The 19,159-nt window shown below is 40.6% G+C and overlaps 1 protein-coding gene across 1 annotated transcript; it reads left to right on the top strand.

Annotated features, from left to right (window-relative positions):
* Positions 1 to 13,033: 13,033 nt before the first annotated feature.
* Positions 13,034 to 16,095, top strand: PNRC1 (proline rich nuclear receptor coactivator 1). Its single transcript, XM_007950905.2, has 2 exons — positions 13,034 to 13,573; positions 15,652 to 16,095. Exons 1-2 carry the CDS (start codon positions 13,034 to 13,036, stop codon positions 16,093 to 16,095), a joined length of 984 nt encoding a protein of 327 aa, XP_007949096.1.
* The last annotated feature ends 3,064 nt before the right edge of the window (positions 16,096 to 19,159 follow it).

Here is a 19,159-nt window from a genome sequence, read left to right as displayed (position 1 = left end):
TAATTGTTTCCTTTTTATAGTATCATCTTTTTGTTTCATAGATGTACATAACTTCTAACACTTAGGCTCTTAAGTAGAGGGTAGAGGGGATTTATAACATTTCTTCTGCCTCTGCCTCTCTGGCCTCCAAGTGTTTTGTTTTGTTTCTCTGTTTGTCTGATTTGATACTTAAAAATACAGTATCCTTACCTGACTGCTTATACTTTAGGGTATGGCAATAACAAGCTGATTGTACTGTGTGCACAGCAGGAGTTATTGGCTAGTCACTGTAGACTGATCTGGCTGGGCTGACATTTTTAAAAATCCTGATGGCAGTATTTAAATTAATTACATTATACACATTTGTTGTATATGTTAAGAACAAAAGTAATAAGATAATTTACTAGTTAGGCCAAGATATCACCCTCTTCTCTTTCCTGCAACTCAAAAAGCTAATGACATCATTTTAGATATAGCATTTATAGCAATGAGTCATACTTGGCTATGATTCATAATCAATATCTCAAATCAAAGTTGGCAAAGTATCAACATCATATTTTCGTTCTGAGCGTCTCTGTGCAGGTGGTTGTGCTTGTTCTTCAGCTCTGCAGTCCACACATTCTTTTGGGCTTTCTCCGTGTGTTCAGCCATTTTCACAAATGATATAGCTCAGGCAATGCCCGTTTTATTTTCTTGTGCAAATCCTAAATGCTCAAGAACGAAGTAAGGGCATGGTAAAGATAATTCAGTCGATGCCAACTTGATTGTTTGGTATAAATCTCACAATATTTTAGTTATAATAAGGCCATGGAAATGTTCTTTTCTTAGGAAGAATTGCCAGAAAATCATTGGTCAAATCTCATTTGTCTTTTTCTGTTTTGTGGATCTAAATAAAAGAGAAAAACTCTCTACATAGTCTCACTTAGGTTTGAAAAAATCATAAGCATTTCTCCAAAACAAGTATTCCTTTGGTAATCTTTTATTATTACAGAGTTGAAAGAGCTCTAGACTCTGAAATTCTACTTTATTATATCATCCTAAATTTACACCCTGTGAAAATTGGGGCACTGCAATATTTGGTAAAAATGTAATATGCTGTTTTCCTAATGGAATTTTGGCTAACTACAAGGACAGGATTGAACTGACTCTCCTGAGAGCTGAAAAAAAAAATGAGATTTGAGAGGGTATGTTTCAATCCATTTCCCTTAATTTATTTTAAGCTTCTTAGAAGTAATATAAATTCCCCCCCACTTACCCATTTTTTTCTGGAGATGTAAAGTTGAATAAGCAAAAATCACTAGAATTATTAAAGAAACAGATTTCCATGTTTTGCATGGAACAGGAATAGGAAAACTTTTTCTATCTGGGGTTCATATGCATCTTAATTAGTTTGGGATTTTTTTTGTTTTTGTTTTTAAGAGACAAAACATACCAATCTCAATTCCTTTGGCTTTAAAGTGAAGATCAAAATAAAACCATAATAAACAAAAGCAATCATATTTTTTTCCCTAAAATGCCCTCTCTGGATTTTCATATTTCTGTTAAGACTATCATTACTCTCTGTGGTAGTTATGTTTGCGTGTCAACTTGGTTGAGTGGCAGGGCAGCTGGATGTAGTATTCCCCATGATGAGACTGGTAATCATCTCCTTGGTAAAATCTACTGTGAGCAGCTGAGTAGCTGCCTTTGGGTATGTGGTCTGCTTCCTGTATATAAGGAGAAGCTCTGAGAATGGTCTCTAGCCTTTGGCATGCTTGGATCTTGCATGTAGCCGTGTCGTTGCTCAACAGCCTGCTATGCTCTGCCGACCTGGGGACTTACAATGGATTTAAGTGAATGGCCTGCCGTGTGGGTTGGTAACATTGGGACTGTGCCTTTTTGCTTGTCAACCTTGTGGCTTCTCAGCCTCTAGCTCCAGTGGGCCGGGAGCAGGAGGCAGAGCTGGACCTCAAGGCTGAGGGACTTCCACCCAGTCCCTAGAGCTTGGCACTTTGAACTTGGACTTAAAGCCTCCAAATTGTAAGAATAAACTCCTGTTTGTTAAGGCCTTCCCATGTGTGGTATATTTCTTGTCAGAGTGGCACTAGGTAACCAGAACACTCTCCAATCAACCAGATTTGAAAACTGGGAAGCCTTTCCTTCACCCTCCCTCCCTTTTCTTCTCTTCTCCCCTCCTGACCATCATCATACTTCTCACTCTCTCTGGTCTTCCCATTGGACCCACGTTGCCAGTCACCATGTCTTAGGTTTTTATTCCCATGCCCACTTTCCCATTTCCTCTGAAATACCTTAGCATAAAGACTCAGGTGCCTCACAACTGAATTCTTCCATTTATCTCACTTCATCCAATTTATTTTTATAGGAGATCCAAATTTAGTTTTCTGTAAGTGTCAGGCAGGTAAAGGCATGAAATGAGCTAGAAGAGCATAATTTGTTTTAAAAGGGCAGCCTCTATTCAGCTCCAGCCAGTTTTGACCTCACCAGGAATCATGGGAGAATGTGGCCAGAAAGCCAGTTTTTCCAAAAGAAGCCTGATTTTCCTTAGGTTATCTCATTTCACTTGGATTCCTGGATAAGCTATATAATGAACTGAGCTGGCCAACCCTACCAACACATGCCATGTCCACAGTGCCTGAAGTGATTGCCTTAATCAGGGTTCACTAGAGAAATAGAACCAGTGAGACACACAGAGAGAGAGAGAGAGAGAGAGAGAGAGAGAGAGAAAGTCCAACATTTGTAGGTCAGGTGACAGGTAGTCATATCCCAAAAGTCTCATGTCCCTATAGGTAAGCAGTGGGAAGACTGAAGAGTAAGGGAGTTCTGAAAAATATTTGTAGTCTGACAGAATACACCCTAGGAAAAGTCCCTTTTTTCTCTTAAAGGCTTCCACTGATTGGATAAAGCCTGTTACATTGGAGGGAAATAGTGTTACTTAAGGCTAAGTGATTTAATCATACGTGATTACTTCATAACAGAGGTTAGGCTAGTGTTTGACCAAATATATGGGCACCATAGCCTAGCCAAGATGGCATATAAAATTAATCATCACAGTTGTCTGATGTAGCTCCTTATAGATAGGTTCTATATTTGGTTTCACGTCCTCACCATCCTGACCAGGAGCCACCCAGAGGAGATCTTTTGAGAAAGTTCTACCCAACCAGGATGATGATCATTAAGTGGACTCATCAGTTCCTTTCTCTGGAATTTAAACTCTAGTAAAGTGAGATAGTTGGTAGTGACAGTAGAAGTGGAAATATAAAAAACAGACAGAAACAGTGGTTGAGTCATGAGAATGCCAGAGTGTTAGAGTAAGAGTCAACAAACATCAGCTGAGGAGCAACAAAATAACCCAGTTACTAACGCTTCACTGGTACTAGATCCTGAATAAATTTTGAGTTTCTGAACTTCAATCCAGGTTTGTCAGTTACTCCATAATTCGTGTGCCTCCCTTGAATTCTTGGTATGAAGGTTTTCCTGGGATCCTATTAGGCCTGGTATGTGGAATTCTTGTCTTCCTTATCCCTGTGTGTACATATCCTTAAAACAAATATCCTATGACTTTAGGTAACTAGAGTAAATCCTTGCAACGAAAAAGGCTAGCAATGCTTTATTATTATTATTTTAAAAAAAGGTAATTTTCCTCAGATTTTGATAGTTTGTAAAATGTTTGCCCCAGCTGCTTCTCTTCTGTGATCCTCTGCCTTTCTCTATTTCTTTTGATGTAGAAATTTATTCTGGAATATTTAGTAAGTGCATTAGTTACTTGGGAGCTCTGGTGGCATAGTGCCTAAGGCATTTGACTGCTAACCAGAAGGCTGGCAGCTCAAATCCACCAGCCACTCCTCGGAGGAAGACTGGGCAATCTACTTCCGTAGTGATACCACCTTGGAAACCCAAGGGGGGGTCGCTATGAGTCAGAGCCGACTTGACACTAGTGAGTTTTATCAGTTACCTAAGTAAGAGGATACCAACAACTAAAAAAAAAAAAAAAAAAGAATGCCAATATTCTAGAGTACATTCTGTCATACAACAAAATAATGGCATTAAATTTGTGTTGACTTGATCTAGGGTAGTTCAAAAGTAGTGATGGTGTAGATGTCCCAAGTTTTACAAGGAACTAAAATCATGAAAAAATGATAACTCACCAGCATATCACAAAACAGTCTGGAACAGGAATTATGCTTTAATCCCATCTAAGAGAGGGAAGGTGAAAGAAAGATAATGATGACTGAAGAAAGGAATAATACGTTAAAAAAAAGGGGGGGGGGAGGCATATAAGAGACAAAAGGAGCTCTGGTGGCATAGTGGGTAAGGCAGGCATTTGGTTGCTAACCAGAAGGTTGGCAGTTCAAACCCACTGGCTGCTCTGCAGGAGGAAGATGAAGCAATCTGCTTCCATAAAGATTTATAGTCTTAGAAACCCAATGGAGGTCTCTATGAGTCAGAATTGACTCTATGGCAGTGGTTTATAAGAGACAAAATAGATGGAAAAATCACATTGATTAAGAGAAAGTTGCACAGCTGATTATTTTAAGTGCTATCAGTAAGTTAATTGGCAAAAGTTGTGTGATAAACATATTTACAATGACCAAAAAAGAAAGAAAAGAAAAAAAACCACTTCATAGGATTTGATTCCTTAGTTTGGAGGGTTAGGGTCATGGTTTCATGGGATATCCCAGTTAATTGGCCTAATAATGTGTTTAGTGCTTCAGTCCCACCTCCCAGTTCATTTCCTAGTGCCTGAGGTCTTAAAAGCTAGCCAGCAGCCATCCAGGACACAATTGGCCTCTATTTGCCTGCAGCAACAGAGGAAGAAGGACTAAAACCCACTGCCATCAAGTCCTCCTTGGGTTTCCGAGGTTGTATCATTACAGAAGTAGATTGCTCAACCTTCCTTCTGAGGAGTGGCTGGTAGGTTTGAAGTGCCAGCCTTCTGGTTAGCAGTCAAGTGCCTTAAGCACTACGGCACCAGAGCTCCCAAAGAGGAAGTAGAAAGAGGAAATTTAATGTGTGGTTAATTGCCTCCATGAACGACTGCCTCCTTTGCCAAGAGATCAGAAGTGGATGGCGCCTGGCTACCATTTCAGATCATTTTGATCAAAGTTCTATATAAGAATCCTGATCAGAAAAGGTGGATGGTGGGGGAGTGGGGGTGGGTGCGGAATGCAGAACAGAATTCCAAATTTCATGGACTCTGGACTTTCTGAAGCCATGGAGGCTGGATGAACCCCTGAAACTACTGCCTGAGATAATCTTAAAATCTGAACCTTCAACCAGAAATATCCCTTGAAGTCTTCTTAAAACCAAACAATAGATTAGCTTAAACTAGTAAAAAAAAAAAAAAAAAGTGCCTTGAGTACTGTGCTATTTTTAGGTCTGTCTATATGTGATCTGGTAGCATAGTGGCTAAGACACTTGCCTGCTAACCAGACGGCTGGCGGTTCAAACCCACCAGCCACTCCTCGGAAGGAAGGTTGGGCAATCCTACTTCCCTAGCGATACTGCCTCGGAAACCCAAGGAGGGGTCGCTATGAGTCAGGGCCGACTCAACAGCACATAACAACAACAACAACATATGTGATCAAAGTGATAACAGTAACTCCAAAGATTAGGTAGGAAACTCAGAGGTCAGTGAATTTACATTGATCTGGGAAGAACAACTCAGAAAAAGAGGGTGAGAATGGTTGCACAACTCCAAAAATTAATTAACGTCACTGAATTGCACATGTAGAAACTGTTCAACTGGTGTATGCTTTGCTGTTTACTGTCTCTATAAAAACAAATAAATAAAATTTTTTAAAAAGTGAGAGACAAAGAGGAAAGACTAAGAAGTTGTACTCATTGAAGTTATTACAGATGAGGACAGTGATTATAGCTGATGAGACATAGGGCTTATACATGAGGGTTTAAATTGCAGTTTGCTTAACGGGTTGAAAATTTTAAATTATGCTGGGAAAAATTAGATTTTATTTATTTTTTTACAAAGGAATCAATGTTTTAAATGCTTTTGTAATGTTAGAATTAAATTGCAATTTTTGAAAAAATGTAAAGTCGTGACTTTAAAAAGCATCGTCTTCCAAGAAAGCCACAGGGAAGAAGTAACTACAGTGAGGAAGTGGGAAGAGAGCTGCTACATTGTGGGGAATTGTAGTCAATGTCATGAAACAAACTGTGTATGAACTGCTGTATGGTAAATGAATTTGCTCTGTAAGTTTCACCCAAATCACAATAAAAATTTAAAAGGAAAAAATGTCTTCCAATTTTGTCACAAAAATGGCTTAGCAGTGTTATTATGCTAATCCTCATCTGTACTCATGTGAAACAATCTGATATTGATTCCTGATTCTCAAGTTTTGCCACAAATACTTTTTCCTCATTTAAATGAACTAAGGTTTCAGTGAGGAGCTCTAGTGGTGTAGAATAGAATAGCTCATTCTGTGTCTTAGAGCAGAGAAAGATCAAGATAAGACTGGAACATCTTGGTGTGGCTATAAAGCAAGGATATTGTCAAACATATTTGGGAAAAGTGTTGAAGAGAACCATCCCACTGGCCAACTTGTGTAAATATTTGGGCAGAAAAGGGGAAATGATTATAGATCACTAAAAGTATGTGAGTATGAAAGTCCAAAATGATTCTCCAGTGGATAAAGTTTACAATTAGTAAAAGGTAGTTTGCGTACAAAAGAAATGAATACAACAAAATAGAAATGTTAATTTTTGATAGTTTAATAAACAGAGAGTTATGTATATGGACTTTTTTAAAGTTTGAAGTATGTATGAGTTCATTTAAAAAAAAAAAAAGTACACTAAGAACAGAAAGGACTGTTCCACATCATTTGTCACACATAACAAGCACATAGGAAGGAGACCCAACAGTCCAGTCAGCACTGGGGTCACACAATGACCAAGCAGAAGGAGAATTCAATAGTGTATTTCTTCAAACTGATCAGTTTGCCAAATGTCCTAAAGATGGCTAACTGGGCAGACTCCCCATGTCTTTCCATGATCCTGTTAATTATATAATGGAGGCCTGGTTGCATAGTGGTTGAAACACAAAGCTGCTAACAAAAAGGTCAGTAGTTTGAACCCACCAGCAGCTCTGCAGGGGAAAGGTGAGGGAGTTTGCTTCCGTAAAGATTACAGCCTTGGAAACCTTTCGGGACAATTCTACTCTGTCCTATAGGGTTCCTACGAGTCAGAATCGACTTGATAGCTATAGGCTTTTTTGTTTGTTTGTTTTTATTAAATATAATGGAGTCCCTGAATGGTACAAATGGTTAACAAGCTCAGCTGCTAACCAAAAGGTTGGAGGTCAGCAATCACCTAGAGGTACCTCTGAAGAAAAGCCTATTAATCTGTTTCCAAATAATCAGCCATTGTGAAGTCAGAGCAACTGTTTTGTTTGTTCAATTGTAACAAGGCAATATCACTTTGCAAAAATGCCAACGGTCAAAGTCAACATATAAGAAACTGGATTCTAGAAGGCTGGACAAGTGATACTTAAAAAATACATCGTTTCACCTGTAGTTTTTTACAACAGGAGGTTGTAAAAAACTAAAGGTTTTGTGAATAGTAAGTGTTTAAAATACTTTATTAATATATAGAATGACAGGCCAGCCAGAAGGCTCAAGTACAAAGGCACAAGCAGGCCTGTGACCCAGCGAATTAAGATTCAATTGGTTGAAATGTCAGCTGGTCTAAATGATATGCTTTTTCTTTTGGTTTTATAGTTAGAATGAAATAAAATAAAGTTTCCATAATATTATTATACCAGGGCTACCACCAGTTTTTGTGACACCTGTTAATAAGTAAAAACACATACTCTTATTAAAATAAAAGCAAAGTAATTTATTGATGGTTCAAAACAGTTCAAACTGGGGACACATCTGATTTCACAAAGTGAAGTGAAACACTCCAAAATAGTGGAGTAACAGAGGCATATTTCTGAGGTAAAATAAAAAACAAAAGTACAACACTCTCCTTGGAAGTTGTTGGATCAAGAAAGCCCGAGATGGGACAACTGGAAGCAGGGGCTTTACAATGATTAGTCGGAAACACTAATGGGGGCTATTTGGATAGGCTTATTTAAATGAGAGGGAGCTCTGGTAGCATAGTGGCTAAGGCACTTGACTGCTAACCAGAAGGCTGGCGGTTCAAACCCAACAGCCACTCCCCGGAAGGAAGATTGGGCAATCCTACTTCCGTAGTGATACTGCCTCGGAAACCCAAGGAGGGGTCGCTATGAGTCAGGGCTGACTTGACGGCACATAACAACAACAACAACAACATTTAAATGAGAGACTAAGGGGGTGGACGGTTTAACAGGGTGGTCATAACATAATTATCCTTAAAACATTTCCTGAGAGCTGTTGAGGGAATTTCTGACAAGGGTCTTGTGTCAAGAACCGCCCCCACAACATTCTTTCCATATATTTAGTTTAATCACTTAAGCTTGACCAAAGATCCTCTGTTATATACTTAAGCCTATCTAAGGGTTTCATGGTTGGAAAGGAAATAAGCAATAGTTCTGGTGGCCTAGTGGCTAAGGCACTTGACTGCTAACCAGAAGGCTGGCAGTTGAAACCCACCAGCCACTCCTCAGAAGGAAGATAGGGCAATCTACTTCCTTAGAGATACCAGCTAAGAAATCCAAGGAGGGGTCACTATGAGTCGGATCGGAGTTGGGCAGTGAGTTTGGTTTAGAGCTTTGGAAGATGGTGGGGGTTCAGACATTGTGATACAAGTCAAATTGCTCAATTTTGGAACTCTCACACACACTTTCGTATTAATAAGAAAAATGTACCTCTTCTTCCAGGTGTCCCTGGACCCTGGAAATTGGCTTCAAGAACAGAATGAGAGGTGTATTTCAGTTGGCACCTGCCACATTGGCCAGGTGGCTTTGTGCAAAGCTCAACCTGCACAGGCCCTGCTGGATCCCTCAGCAAGGTGTAAGCAATAAGCGTGTGGTGAAATTATTACAACACTAGGAAGGTAGAAGTATAAAAAAAAAATAATTAATTTAGATCTGTGACAGTAATACTTTTACAAGCAATTTGAGTATCAGTATAAATTTTGTCATTCTTATGAAAATCTGTGCATACTTGGTTAATATAAGCCTTGTAATTTTAATTAAACTTTCCAGAATCAGTTCATAAAATAAGGTTTGTGACAATACCTAAATGTTGAGGGAAATTTTGTCAAATGTAAACACTGATTTTCTATTTGTGTTCAATGTTTAGAGGAGTATTACTTCATCGATTTGAAAGATTAATGATTTGAGCACTAAATAAAGCGTAAATTGTGATGAGTATTCCTCTTTCCATACAGTTATCTAGTGTAGTGCTGCTATAATGGAAATACCGCAAACGCATGGCTTTAACAAACAAAATACTTTTTTCTTACAGTTTAAGAGGCTAGAAGTCTGAATACAGGGCGCCCGCTTTAGGGGAAGGCCTTCTCTCTTGACTCTGAGGAAGGGTACTTTTTCAAGCGTCTGTTCCTTGGCAATCTTCATGGGGTGTGGTATATGTCTTCCTCCATCTCTGCTCTCTTCTCTATGCCTACTCTGCTTATTAGGAGCTCTGGTAGCATAGTGTCTAAGGCACTTGACTGCTAACCAGAAGGCTGGCGGTTCAAAACCACCAGCCACTCCTCGGAAGGAAGGTTGGGCAATCTACTTCCCCAGTGATACTGCCTCGGAAACCCAAGGAGGGGTCACTATGAATCTGAGTCGGTCCGTAACAACAACAACAACAATCTGCTTGTTAAATCTCAAAAGCGATTGGCTTAAAACACACCCTACACTGATATGGTCTCGTTAACATAATAAAGAAAACTCTATTCCCAAATGGGATTGCATCCACCAGTAGAGGTTAAGATTTACACCTATTTTGGGAGGACACAATTCAATCCACAACAGTCCCTTAGGCACTAAAGAGCCAAGCAACAATTGGTAGAGCCAATGGAAATGGAGTCACAGTGAGGAGGAAAAAAAAAATTACTCAGAGGGTCAGACCAAACCAAAGCAAATCAAACTCACTGTCATCAAGTGGAATCCGACTCATAGTGACCCCCACTGCTTTTCCGAGGCTGTAAATCTTTACAGAAGTAGGTTACCCCATCTTCCTTCCACAGAGCGGCTGGTGGGTTTGAACAGTTGACCTTCTGGTTAGCAGCAAAATGCCTAATCCACTATACCACCAGAAATCCTTCAAAGGGTTAGAAAGGGTAGAAAGAAAGATGATATTCTAGTTACAGAGAGGGAGAGGAAAGAGAACATAAATCTTTCACAAAGGTAGAAGAAAGGAAAGAGAAATCCAGAGGGTTCTGAAGCCTACATTAATAGTAGGTAAACTACTTTTTTTCCACACATAAGCTCTTTCCCTGCTCTTTAAAAGCTGGTTTACTATTCAATTCTTTGTTAAAAACCTCCTTTAAAGAAATTGTTGCTTTAACAAAAAGAATATCAAGACCTGAGCTAGAACAAAAAGTCTTCAGAAGCCTGTGAGTCCTTCTAGGATTAACTTTACTCTAAGAATGTCTTACTATCTCCTGGCCCTTTGGGCCTAAGCAAGAACATCTGACCTTTTCCATACCACAGCAGAGGCCAGGATTGAACACTAAAATTAGACTGCTAAAGACTAATGCTCTGGTAGTACAGTGCCTAAGACATCTGACTGCTAAACAGGTTGGTGGTTCAAGCCCACCAGCCACTTTGTGGAAGCAAGACTGAGTGATGGCAGTGGGTTTGGTTTTGGTTTACTAAAGACTAAGGGTCTATAGGGACTATACACAAGGAGTAAAATGAAATCCAATAATCTGGTTTATAAAACCAGATTGCTCTCTTTTGGTGGTCCATTCTATCTCCAAATCTGTTTCTTAGTGGTGGGCACCATCCCTGCACACATCAGCCGGGTGGCCACAGCTGAGAAGCTACTTTTCTTAATGTATATATACTCCATACTAATATGAGGCCTACCTTCAGGCCTCAAAAGGATAAACCACATATCACACATAACTCCAACATTCACCCAAGAGATACAGACAAGCACAGGTGTCCTTGATCAAGGGCCTCACTGAACTGGCTACCAATGATCAGTTCCCAATCTACCGCCTCAGAAGCCCAAGGAGGGGTTGCTGTGAGTCAGATCCCACTTAAGGGCAGTGGGTTTGGTTTGGTTTTTAGAGAAAAATTATTCTCCAGACCCTGAAAACAAACATGAGGCCTAGGGATGTAATGCAAAGAGCACAGTGATTGAGTTCCGGACTCCTTATGTGCCATCTGGTCAAGTTACTTTAGCTTCAGAAGTTTTATTTACCAATATAAAATAGAACCTGTCTCTCCTTACCTCAAAAAGTCCACTTAAGAATAAAATAACAGATAGGAAAGTGCTTTGGAAAATTAGATACTGTTACAAAAACAAAAGATTTCCTCCACTCCAGAGGTTCTACAGTCTCTGCCAGCTCTTTACTAACTCTAGCCAGGCCACCAAACCCAACTTTAATTCACAACCTGAGGGTTTGAATGAAAGGCTAGGATCTTTTGCAGCTCTTTAAGTATGTGATTGCCATTCATTCAACGAACATGATTCTATGTATGAGGTGTTGGAGACACAGAAATGAGTAAATACAGCAAGCACTCATGATGCAATGTACTATTAAATTGTTATATAATGCTGTTGGGAAGCATTATTCTGGAGATTCTTCCCTCCTCTCCGCGTTTCCTCTGTCCAACTTTGCCATAATCATAAAATATTTACCAAGCACTAACTGCTTACCACTACAAAGCTGGAAAATACTGGTTAGAGGTTGTGAGAAAAGAGAAGTGTAGAATTATTGTGGTCTGTTAAAAACCTACAATGTGTGACAGGCAGTGTAAGTGATGTAAAAATTCTGGTTTTGCTAGGCCCGGATTGGAGTTCAAATGCTGCAAAGTTACTGTATGATCTTTGACAAGTTGTTTAAACTTCTGTAAAATCAGGCTACTTTTCTCATTGAGGTTCAAACGAAGGTAATTAACGTAAAGAACAGTGCCTGAGTAAGTGCTTTTTGTATGTGAGCACAGCGCAAGGAGATCGTTGAGACTAAAACGTCTAATGCATAGTTAAAAAAAGTTATGTTGCAGAGCTGTATTACTTTTTCTCCCTTTAAGCCTCAGTAGCAGGCTCAGGGTCGCGATCTCAAAGTCTCGTAGTCCTTCAAATACGAAGACAACAAAAAACCCAATGCCTGTTTACGAACTTATGGGAAACTCTTAATATACTTTCAATCCAATTTCAATCAGGAAGTAACTCCCATAATCTATTCTCTGATTACCAGGGCTAATGAGTAGCATTGCCGACCCGTGTAAATGGAAAAAAAAGTGAGCCAAATTTCACCAAATTAATTTAAATGTAAACTCATTTCCTCGCTATTTCCAGGGAAGAAATTCTTATAGTGTACTTCGAGATCTTTTTAAAAATGATAATGCTATTACGTTCGGTTTTAAATGAAAAGGATACTTCCCCAAGGTCAGTGGTCAGGAGGCAACGACGCTCCAGATTCCTTCAAGTCTCCTCCTATCCCTCCCCCATGACCAAATTCAGCCTACTTCGGTCAACTACCTAGCACAGCTAGGTGCGGGGGCGAGAGGGGACGGTGGGGGGTGGGGGTTTGAAACCGAACTTCATTGTTCCCGGGACCGACTCTTCCTGAAAGAGCCCGTTGGCAGCGCCTGCGCAGTGCGCTCTCTTTGTGCCTGGTTGCAGCAAGCTGGTTGTTTTGTGTGTGTCTCTCCGAAGCGGTGGAGGCGGAGCCGTTGGGGCGTGGCCTATCTTATCGCATTCTGATTGGGCTTGCACAGGGAGGTGGGGGGCGCAGGGCGGAGCCTCCAATAACAACACTCGGAGCAAGAGCTCGGGATATTTGTTGCTGCGCCGCCACCGCCCGAGTCATGGTGTGGTGTCTTCTCGGGCTCTCTTAGCAGCAGCAGCCGCCGTCGCCGCCACCGCCACCTTGTGATCACTGGCTTCACTTTCTCCTCTTCTTCCTGCTGAGCCACTTGCCTCCCTGAACTATGACCGTCGTCTCCGTCCCGCAGCGAGAGCCGCTTATCTTGGGCGGCCGCCTTGCACCGCTGGGCTTTTCCACTCGCGGTTACTTTGGGGCCCTGCCGCTGGTGACCACGGCCCCGCCGCCTTTACCCCGGATCCCAGACCCCCGGGCACTGCCTCCAACCCTCTTTCTCCCTCATTTTCTCGGGGGGGATGGTCCCTGTCTGACTCCTCAGCCTCGCGCTACAGCTGCTCTGACCAACTGCAGCCTTGCCACGGCGGGGGGCACTCCTCGGGCAGCACCAAAGAAGCGGCGAAAGAAGAAGGTGCGGGCCAGCCCAGCGGGGCAGCTTCCTAGCCGCTTCCACCAGTACCAGCAGCACCGGCCGAGTCTGGATGGCGGGCGGAGCCCTGCGACCGGCCCCAGCGGAGCGCACGAGGTCCCGGGTCCAGCCGCCGTCTCGGCCCCGGCTCCTGCGGCTGCAACCCGAACTGAGGAAATGAGTCCTATCCTTGGCCCGCTGCCGCCCGCGGCTCCCGGCCAACCGTCACTCAGGAAAGAGGTGAGGGCCGCGGCGCGGATATGGGGGCCCTTAGACGGTCACAACCGAATCTGGGGTTCGGGGCCCTGCGCTGAGGCGCTGAAGGGTGGGGGCGGGGTGAGGGGCGGCTGTTTACTCGAGAGGGAAGTTTCCGTGACGCCCGCTTGGTTCTTGCTAGGGGGTAGGAGGAGGGGGCGGCATGCGCTGGGGCTACTGATTGGCTCCCGAGAACCAGCCAATGAGAGGAGTGGTTGCGCCCCAGCAACAGCCCGGATTTAGCAGGCTGGCGGCGTTCCAGGGGGTTTCGGCGTTCGGGGCTCGGGGCGGGGGGTGGTGGTGGGGAGTGCAGGAGCCCGCAGGGGAGGGGGCGCTGACGTCAGCGCGCGCTACGTGCGGAGCTCTCCGGCTCTCATGAAGGAGGAGAGTCTTGGGCGGGAGTGGTAGGGAAGAGGCGGGGGCCCGCTTTCGGTTTCCCAGCCGTTGATCTCTCCAAGATTTGGCGGTGAAGCGCGTAGAGTAGACCTTCGCGCTACATTGGCATTTTGAGTGGGCTGCAAGTAGTTCTGTTCGGTTTGCCTTTTGTTTTGCTCAGATGAGAGGGCCGTGTAGAGCGCCCAGCCCCAGTGGGACTCGGCTCCTCGCGGGACGTACGTACTTTGCTGTCTTCCCTAAGTTTAAAAGTTCGTACGAGGGGCAGGAGAGTTAGCTAATTATCTTGTCTGCTTGAAGCGATGACTGTTGATTTCTAGCGCGTTAGTCTTTGAGATAGTTTGTTTAACCGTTCCCACTATACACTTCACCAGACTTTAACAGAAGGTAGTTCTGTTGTCTAGAATAATGAAATTTTCGAAAGAAAAGTTTTTACCAATTGCGTTGACGTCATGCCGCCCAATTGTCATGTTACTCGGCTAGGATAACATGGGTTGAAATTTAAACGAGATTGTATCTAAAATATTTGGATCTAAAACAAGTTTTGTCAAATTGAAACATTTTACTTACCTTAGGTTTCACAGGCGTAAGTAACTCTTAAATGGTGGTTTCTGTCGTTTGTTGTGGAAAGAATAAGTATGACCGCAGTGTTTGCTTAGTTTAGATTTCTTTCAGTTCTTAAAATCCCATGATTCTCGAATAGTAATAGTTAAAAGCGAGCTTTTCTGTTGGTTTTCTAACCAGTAAGAGTTTTGTCTTTTCTAGAAGGTGTACTAAATTCAGCGTGTTGTTGGCAGTTGTCCTTATTGATATGGAATGTGTTGCCCTGTACTATTATGTCCTGCTTCCTTACCATAGTATAAATGTTGGAAAGGCAGTGATTTGATGGATTACCTTACTTTGTCATCCGATGATGGCTTCTCACGAGGACCACTTCAATTAGGAGAGAGAGAGAATTGGCAAACAAAGTTAATGAAGTATTAGTTTTACCAGAAAGTAGGGGACAGGCAGAACACTTTTTCTGGATGTGTATTTGTGTAAGTGTGTACAACTGAAAGAGGTGATAAAAAATGGTAAGTTAGTATTTACATTTCTTAACTATTTTTGTTACCAGATGCTGGAACCCAATTTTTTTGTGCACACCTGGTAACCATGATTAAAGTTCTTGCTTGCTTAAAATCGGGTAATCATATTTTTATTTGCTCTGAAATAATCTAAATACTTTTCCTATAAAGCTAACAAGTATTTTTATTAACACACTTTTTTATATTTCACCAGACTCTCAACCAAAATGAAAGCTTTTGAAAATTTCCATTGGCACCATTCTATTTTAAAAACACTGACCTTGGTCAGAAGACAGTTGGCACACATATTTAGTAGATTAGTGCCCTTAGTTGTAGGAAGATGGTTTTGGTGGGGCTTTTAGTTAGATATTTTAGAACTGGCTCTTCCATAGTGGGAACAGTGATTACGAACTTTTTTAGTGTAAACAAAATGAACGGTATGCATATTTGGGTATCCAGTTATATATGCAGCACGTAAATAAATACTTACCGAGACTGACCTGAAAGTCTAGAAGAATTTTTATATATTATGTCATACAAGGTTTGTGACTGATTTTTATCTTGAGAGACAGACTGTATTTACTTTTATGTTCCTTGTTTTTGTAGGTTTTAAAATCAAAGATGGGAAAATCGGAGAAAATTGCCATTCCCCATGGCCAGCTTGTTCATGGTATACGCTTGTATGAGCAACCAAAGATGAACAGACAGAAAAGCAAATATAACTTGCCACTAACCAAGATCACCTCTGCAAAAAGGAATGAAAGTAACTTTTGGCAGAATTCTGTTGCATCTGATATAACTCAGAAACAAGAAAAAAAGCCTTTTAAAAATACTGAGAACATTAAAAATATGCATTTGAAGAAATCAGCGTTTCTAACTGAAGTGAGCCAAAAGGAAAATTATGCTGGAGCAAAGTTTAGTGATCCACCTTCACCTAGTGTTCTTCCAAAGCCTCCTAGTCACTGGATGGGAAGCACTGTTGAAAATTCCAACCAAAATAGGGAGCTGATGGCAGTACACTTAAAAACTCTCCTAAAAGTTCAAACTTAAGAGTTCAAATTTGAGTATGTATGTAAAACACCATTTTCCCAAAATCTCTGGATGCTTTAAAGGAAATTGGTACAAAAATGGAAATTTACCAAGTGCAAAAGATGAGTTTAAAAAATTACATACAGCTTGTATTATATTTTATATTTTGTAAATACTGTATACGATGTATTATGTGTATATTGTTCATACTTGAGAGGTACATTATAGTTTTGTTATGAAAGTATGTATTTTGCCCTGCCCAAATGGGTAGATGTTTTGTATATATAAAATGGAGAAATTTTAAGTGTGTGCTAAGGCACATGGAAGACCAATTTATTTGCACAAGGTACTGAGATTTTTTTCAAGAAACTATTATCTCAAGGTGAGGATCTAAATGTGAACAATTTACTAATGCACTACTGAAATTTTAAATCTGTGGCACAATCATTGTAAACATGGGGTTTGTCTGTTTCTCTAAATTGATTTTCTGCATTCTAATCTGTTATTACTGGAAAACTCCTGTTCCCATTTTTACCAAACTTTTATTTTTTTTTAATTTATCCATTATTCCAATTTAAGATAACTCTTTAATGCCAACAAAATCGGTTGTAATCAAATTTTAAAATAATAATAATTTGGCCCCCCCTTTTAAACTAGTCTTGACTTTTTGTGTATGACCTTTTTTCATATGAGTGTGTGATTGGGAGATGTTGTATGGTTGGATTTTTAACTTTCCACTTATTGTCTGTCCTTCCTCTATTATCTCATTAAATTAGAGGATCAGGTAACTTACTACCACCGCCACCTCCCAGGGCAGTAATTTCCCATTTCACAGTACAAATGACTGGATAAAAAGAGAGTTGTTTAATTTCTATATTAGAATATATTTGTATATCAACTGTTCTACAAAATACCATTTGACTTAACATACATTATCAGTGAAACACTTGTCTAGTAAATTTATATTTTAAGTTTGCTTACTTAAACCAAAGTAAGCAAACCAAACACATTGCTGTCAAATAAATTCCAGCTCATAGTAACTCTCCAGGACAGATTGGAAATGCCCCCTAGGGTTTCCAAGGCTGTAAATCGATGCAGAAGCAGACTGCCACATTTTTCTGCCATGGAGTGGCAGTTGAAACTACCAACCTTTGGTAGCCAAATCCTTTAAACACTCACCCACCAGGGCTCCTTTAAAGCAAACAGTTGCTAAAACAATAGATGGGAGGTTTTGGATTCTAAAGCTTGCTTGAAGATGGATATGGCAATTTTTTTACTTTAAGATTCAGACTTCATTATTCTAGCCAATGGGGGGTGTGTGTGTGTGTGTGTGTGTGTGTGTGTGTCTATCCCAACTCAGAAATTACCTGGTATAGTTGTTTTCTCCTTAAATTTTTTATTTATTGTGTTGAGACTATACAGAGCAAAAGCTATTTTAACAGTTTCTACATGCAGGTCAGTGACTGATAAACATTCTTGTGAGTTGTGCAGCCATTCTCTTCTGAGTTACTCCTCATTAACTCACTGCTCCCTAAGGTTCCTATGTAATCTTGAGTTGCTTTTGTCAATTTGATCCCATATAGTTTTTTAAAATTGTAATTTGCTTGAATGTTTACACAGCAAATTTTCCACTGAACAGTTTATATACACTTTGTTTCATGACATTGATTGCAATCTCTGTAATGTAACAGCTCTCTTCTGACTTCCTCCCTGTGGTTAACTTTCCCTGTGTGCTTTTCTATGCCTTCCTGCCCTCTGAGCTATGACCCTGTGCAAATGCTGCTCTTCTGCTGATTCCATAGAGGTCTTGAAAGAATATAATGCTAAAGGCAGAATTTTTTTCCCACTAGTTAAGCTAAACTGTTTAGTTTTAAGACTTAAGGGGTTATTTTTTATTTAAGATTTAAAAATTATCTTAGAGTTTCAGGAATCCATCTAGCTTCCATGGCTCCAGAAATCTGGAATCCAGAAGACTTTGAAATTCTGTTCTACATTTCCCCCCTTTTGATCAGTATTCTGTGGCATCTTTGATCACAATGTTAAGTAATGATAGCCAGATACCATCTAGTTCTGATCTCATGGCAAAAAGTCCCTGTGTAGTTTTTAATTAAAGCTAAGGTTTACTCAAGAATAGGTTTTGTTAGTAGTTGGGCATTACATAAAAAACAAAACCAAACTCATGCCATTGAGTTGGATCCGACCCATAGAGGCCCCTCCCTGGTTTTCTGAGGCAGTATCACTACAGAAGTAGATGTCCCAATCTTCCTTCCAAGGAGCGGCTGGTGGGTTTGAACCACCATCCTTCTGGTTAGTAGTCAAATGCTTTAGGCACTACACTACCAGAGCTCCTGGGCATTACATAGATAAAGAAAAAGGAAAAAGGTGTTAAGAGAGTATGTACATGGTTATCTTAAAATGGGATAGGTGGAAAAGGTATTACCATCTTCCTGAGTAAAAAAGATGATGTCTTAGTTTTCAAGAGCTGCCATAACAATATACTACAAAACGAATGGCTTTAAAGGAAAGAAATTAAGTTTTTTAGAGTTTTGGAAGCTAGAGGTTTAATGCGGGCATTGACCATGTCAGTTCTTTCTGAGGGCATTAAAGAGAGAAACTTCATGCTTCTCTTTTCTGGTAGCTTTTATGATTATAAATGTATCTGCCTCCGTGGACACATCACATCTTTCCTGTGAGTATTTCCATATTCTGCCCTTTTATAAACACTACTCAGGAATTAAGATTAGGATCCCTGACATCCTAGTATGACTTCATTTAACTGATAAAAACCATTTCACTGATAACAAAGGGAAAAGCAACTTTTCCAAGGATAGTGCATTCACAGGTTCAAGGGTTAGGACTTAAGTAGCATTTTTGGGAACACAGTTCATAACAAAAGGGTCTTAATTTTTTTTTTTTTAATTGTGATTTGGGTGAAGATTTACAGAGCAAATTCACTTTCCATATAGCAGTTTACATACACTTTGTTTCATGACATTGACCACAGTTTACCACAATGCAACAGCTCCCCTCCCACTTCCTCCCCATAGTTACCTCTTCCTAGTGTCCATCCCTCCATGGACTCCTG

Source organism: Orycteropus afer, unplaced genomic scaffold (assembly GCF_000298275.1).
Source record: "Orycteropus afer afer isolate SDZICR_OR568_19922 unplaced genomic scaffold, OryAfe1.0 scaffold00011, whole genome shotgun sequence".
In the NCBI taxonomy this organism is placed as follows: domain Eukaryota; kingdom Metazoa; phylum Chordata; class Mammalia; order Tubulidentata; family Orycteropodidae; genus Orycteropus; species Orycteropus afer.
Note: the sequence above shows the minus strand (reverse complement) of the source record. Positions and strands in the feature narration are given on the sequence as shown.

What these genes read in the sequence shown, in the direction of transcription:
- PNRC1 (XM_007950905.2), top strand. Translation starts at nt 13,034, where the DNA reads ATGACCGTCGTCTCCGTCCCGCAGCGAGAGCCGCTTATCTTGGGCGGC. An exon ending in AACCGTCACTCAGGAAAGAG is followed by an intron (nt 13,574 to 15,651) that starts GTGAGGGCCGCG and finishes TTGTTTTTGTAG; the next exon opens with GTTTTAAAATCAAAGATGGG.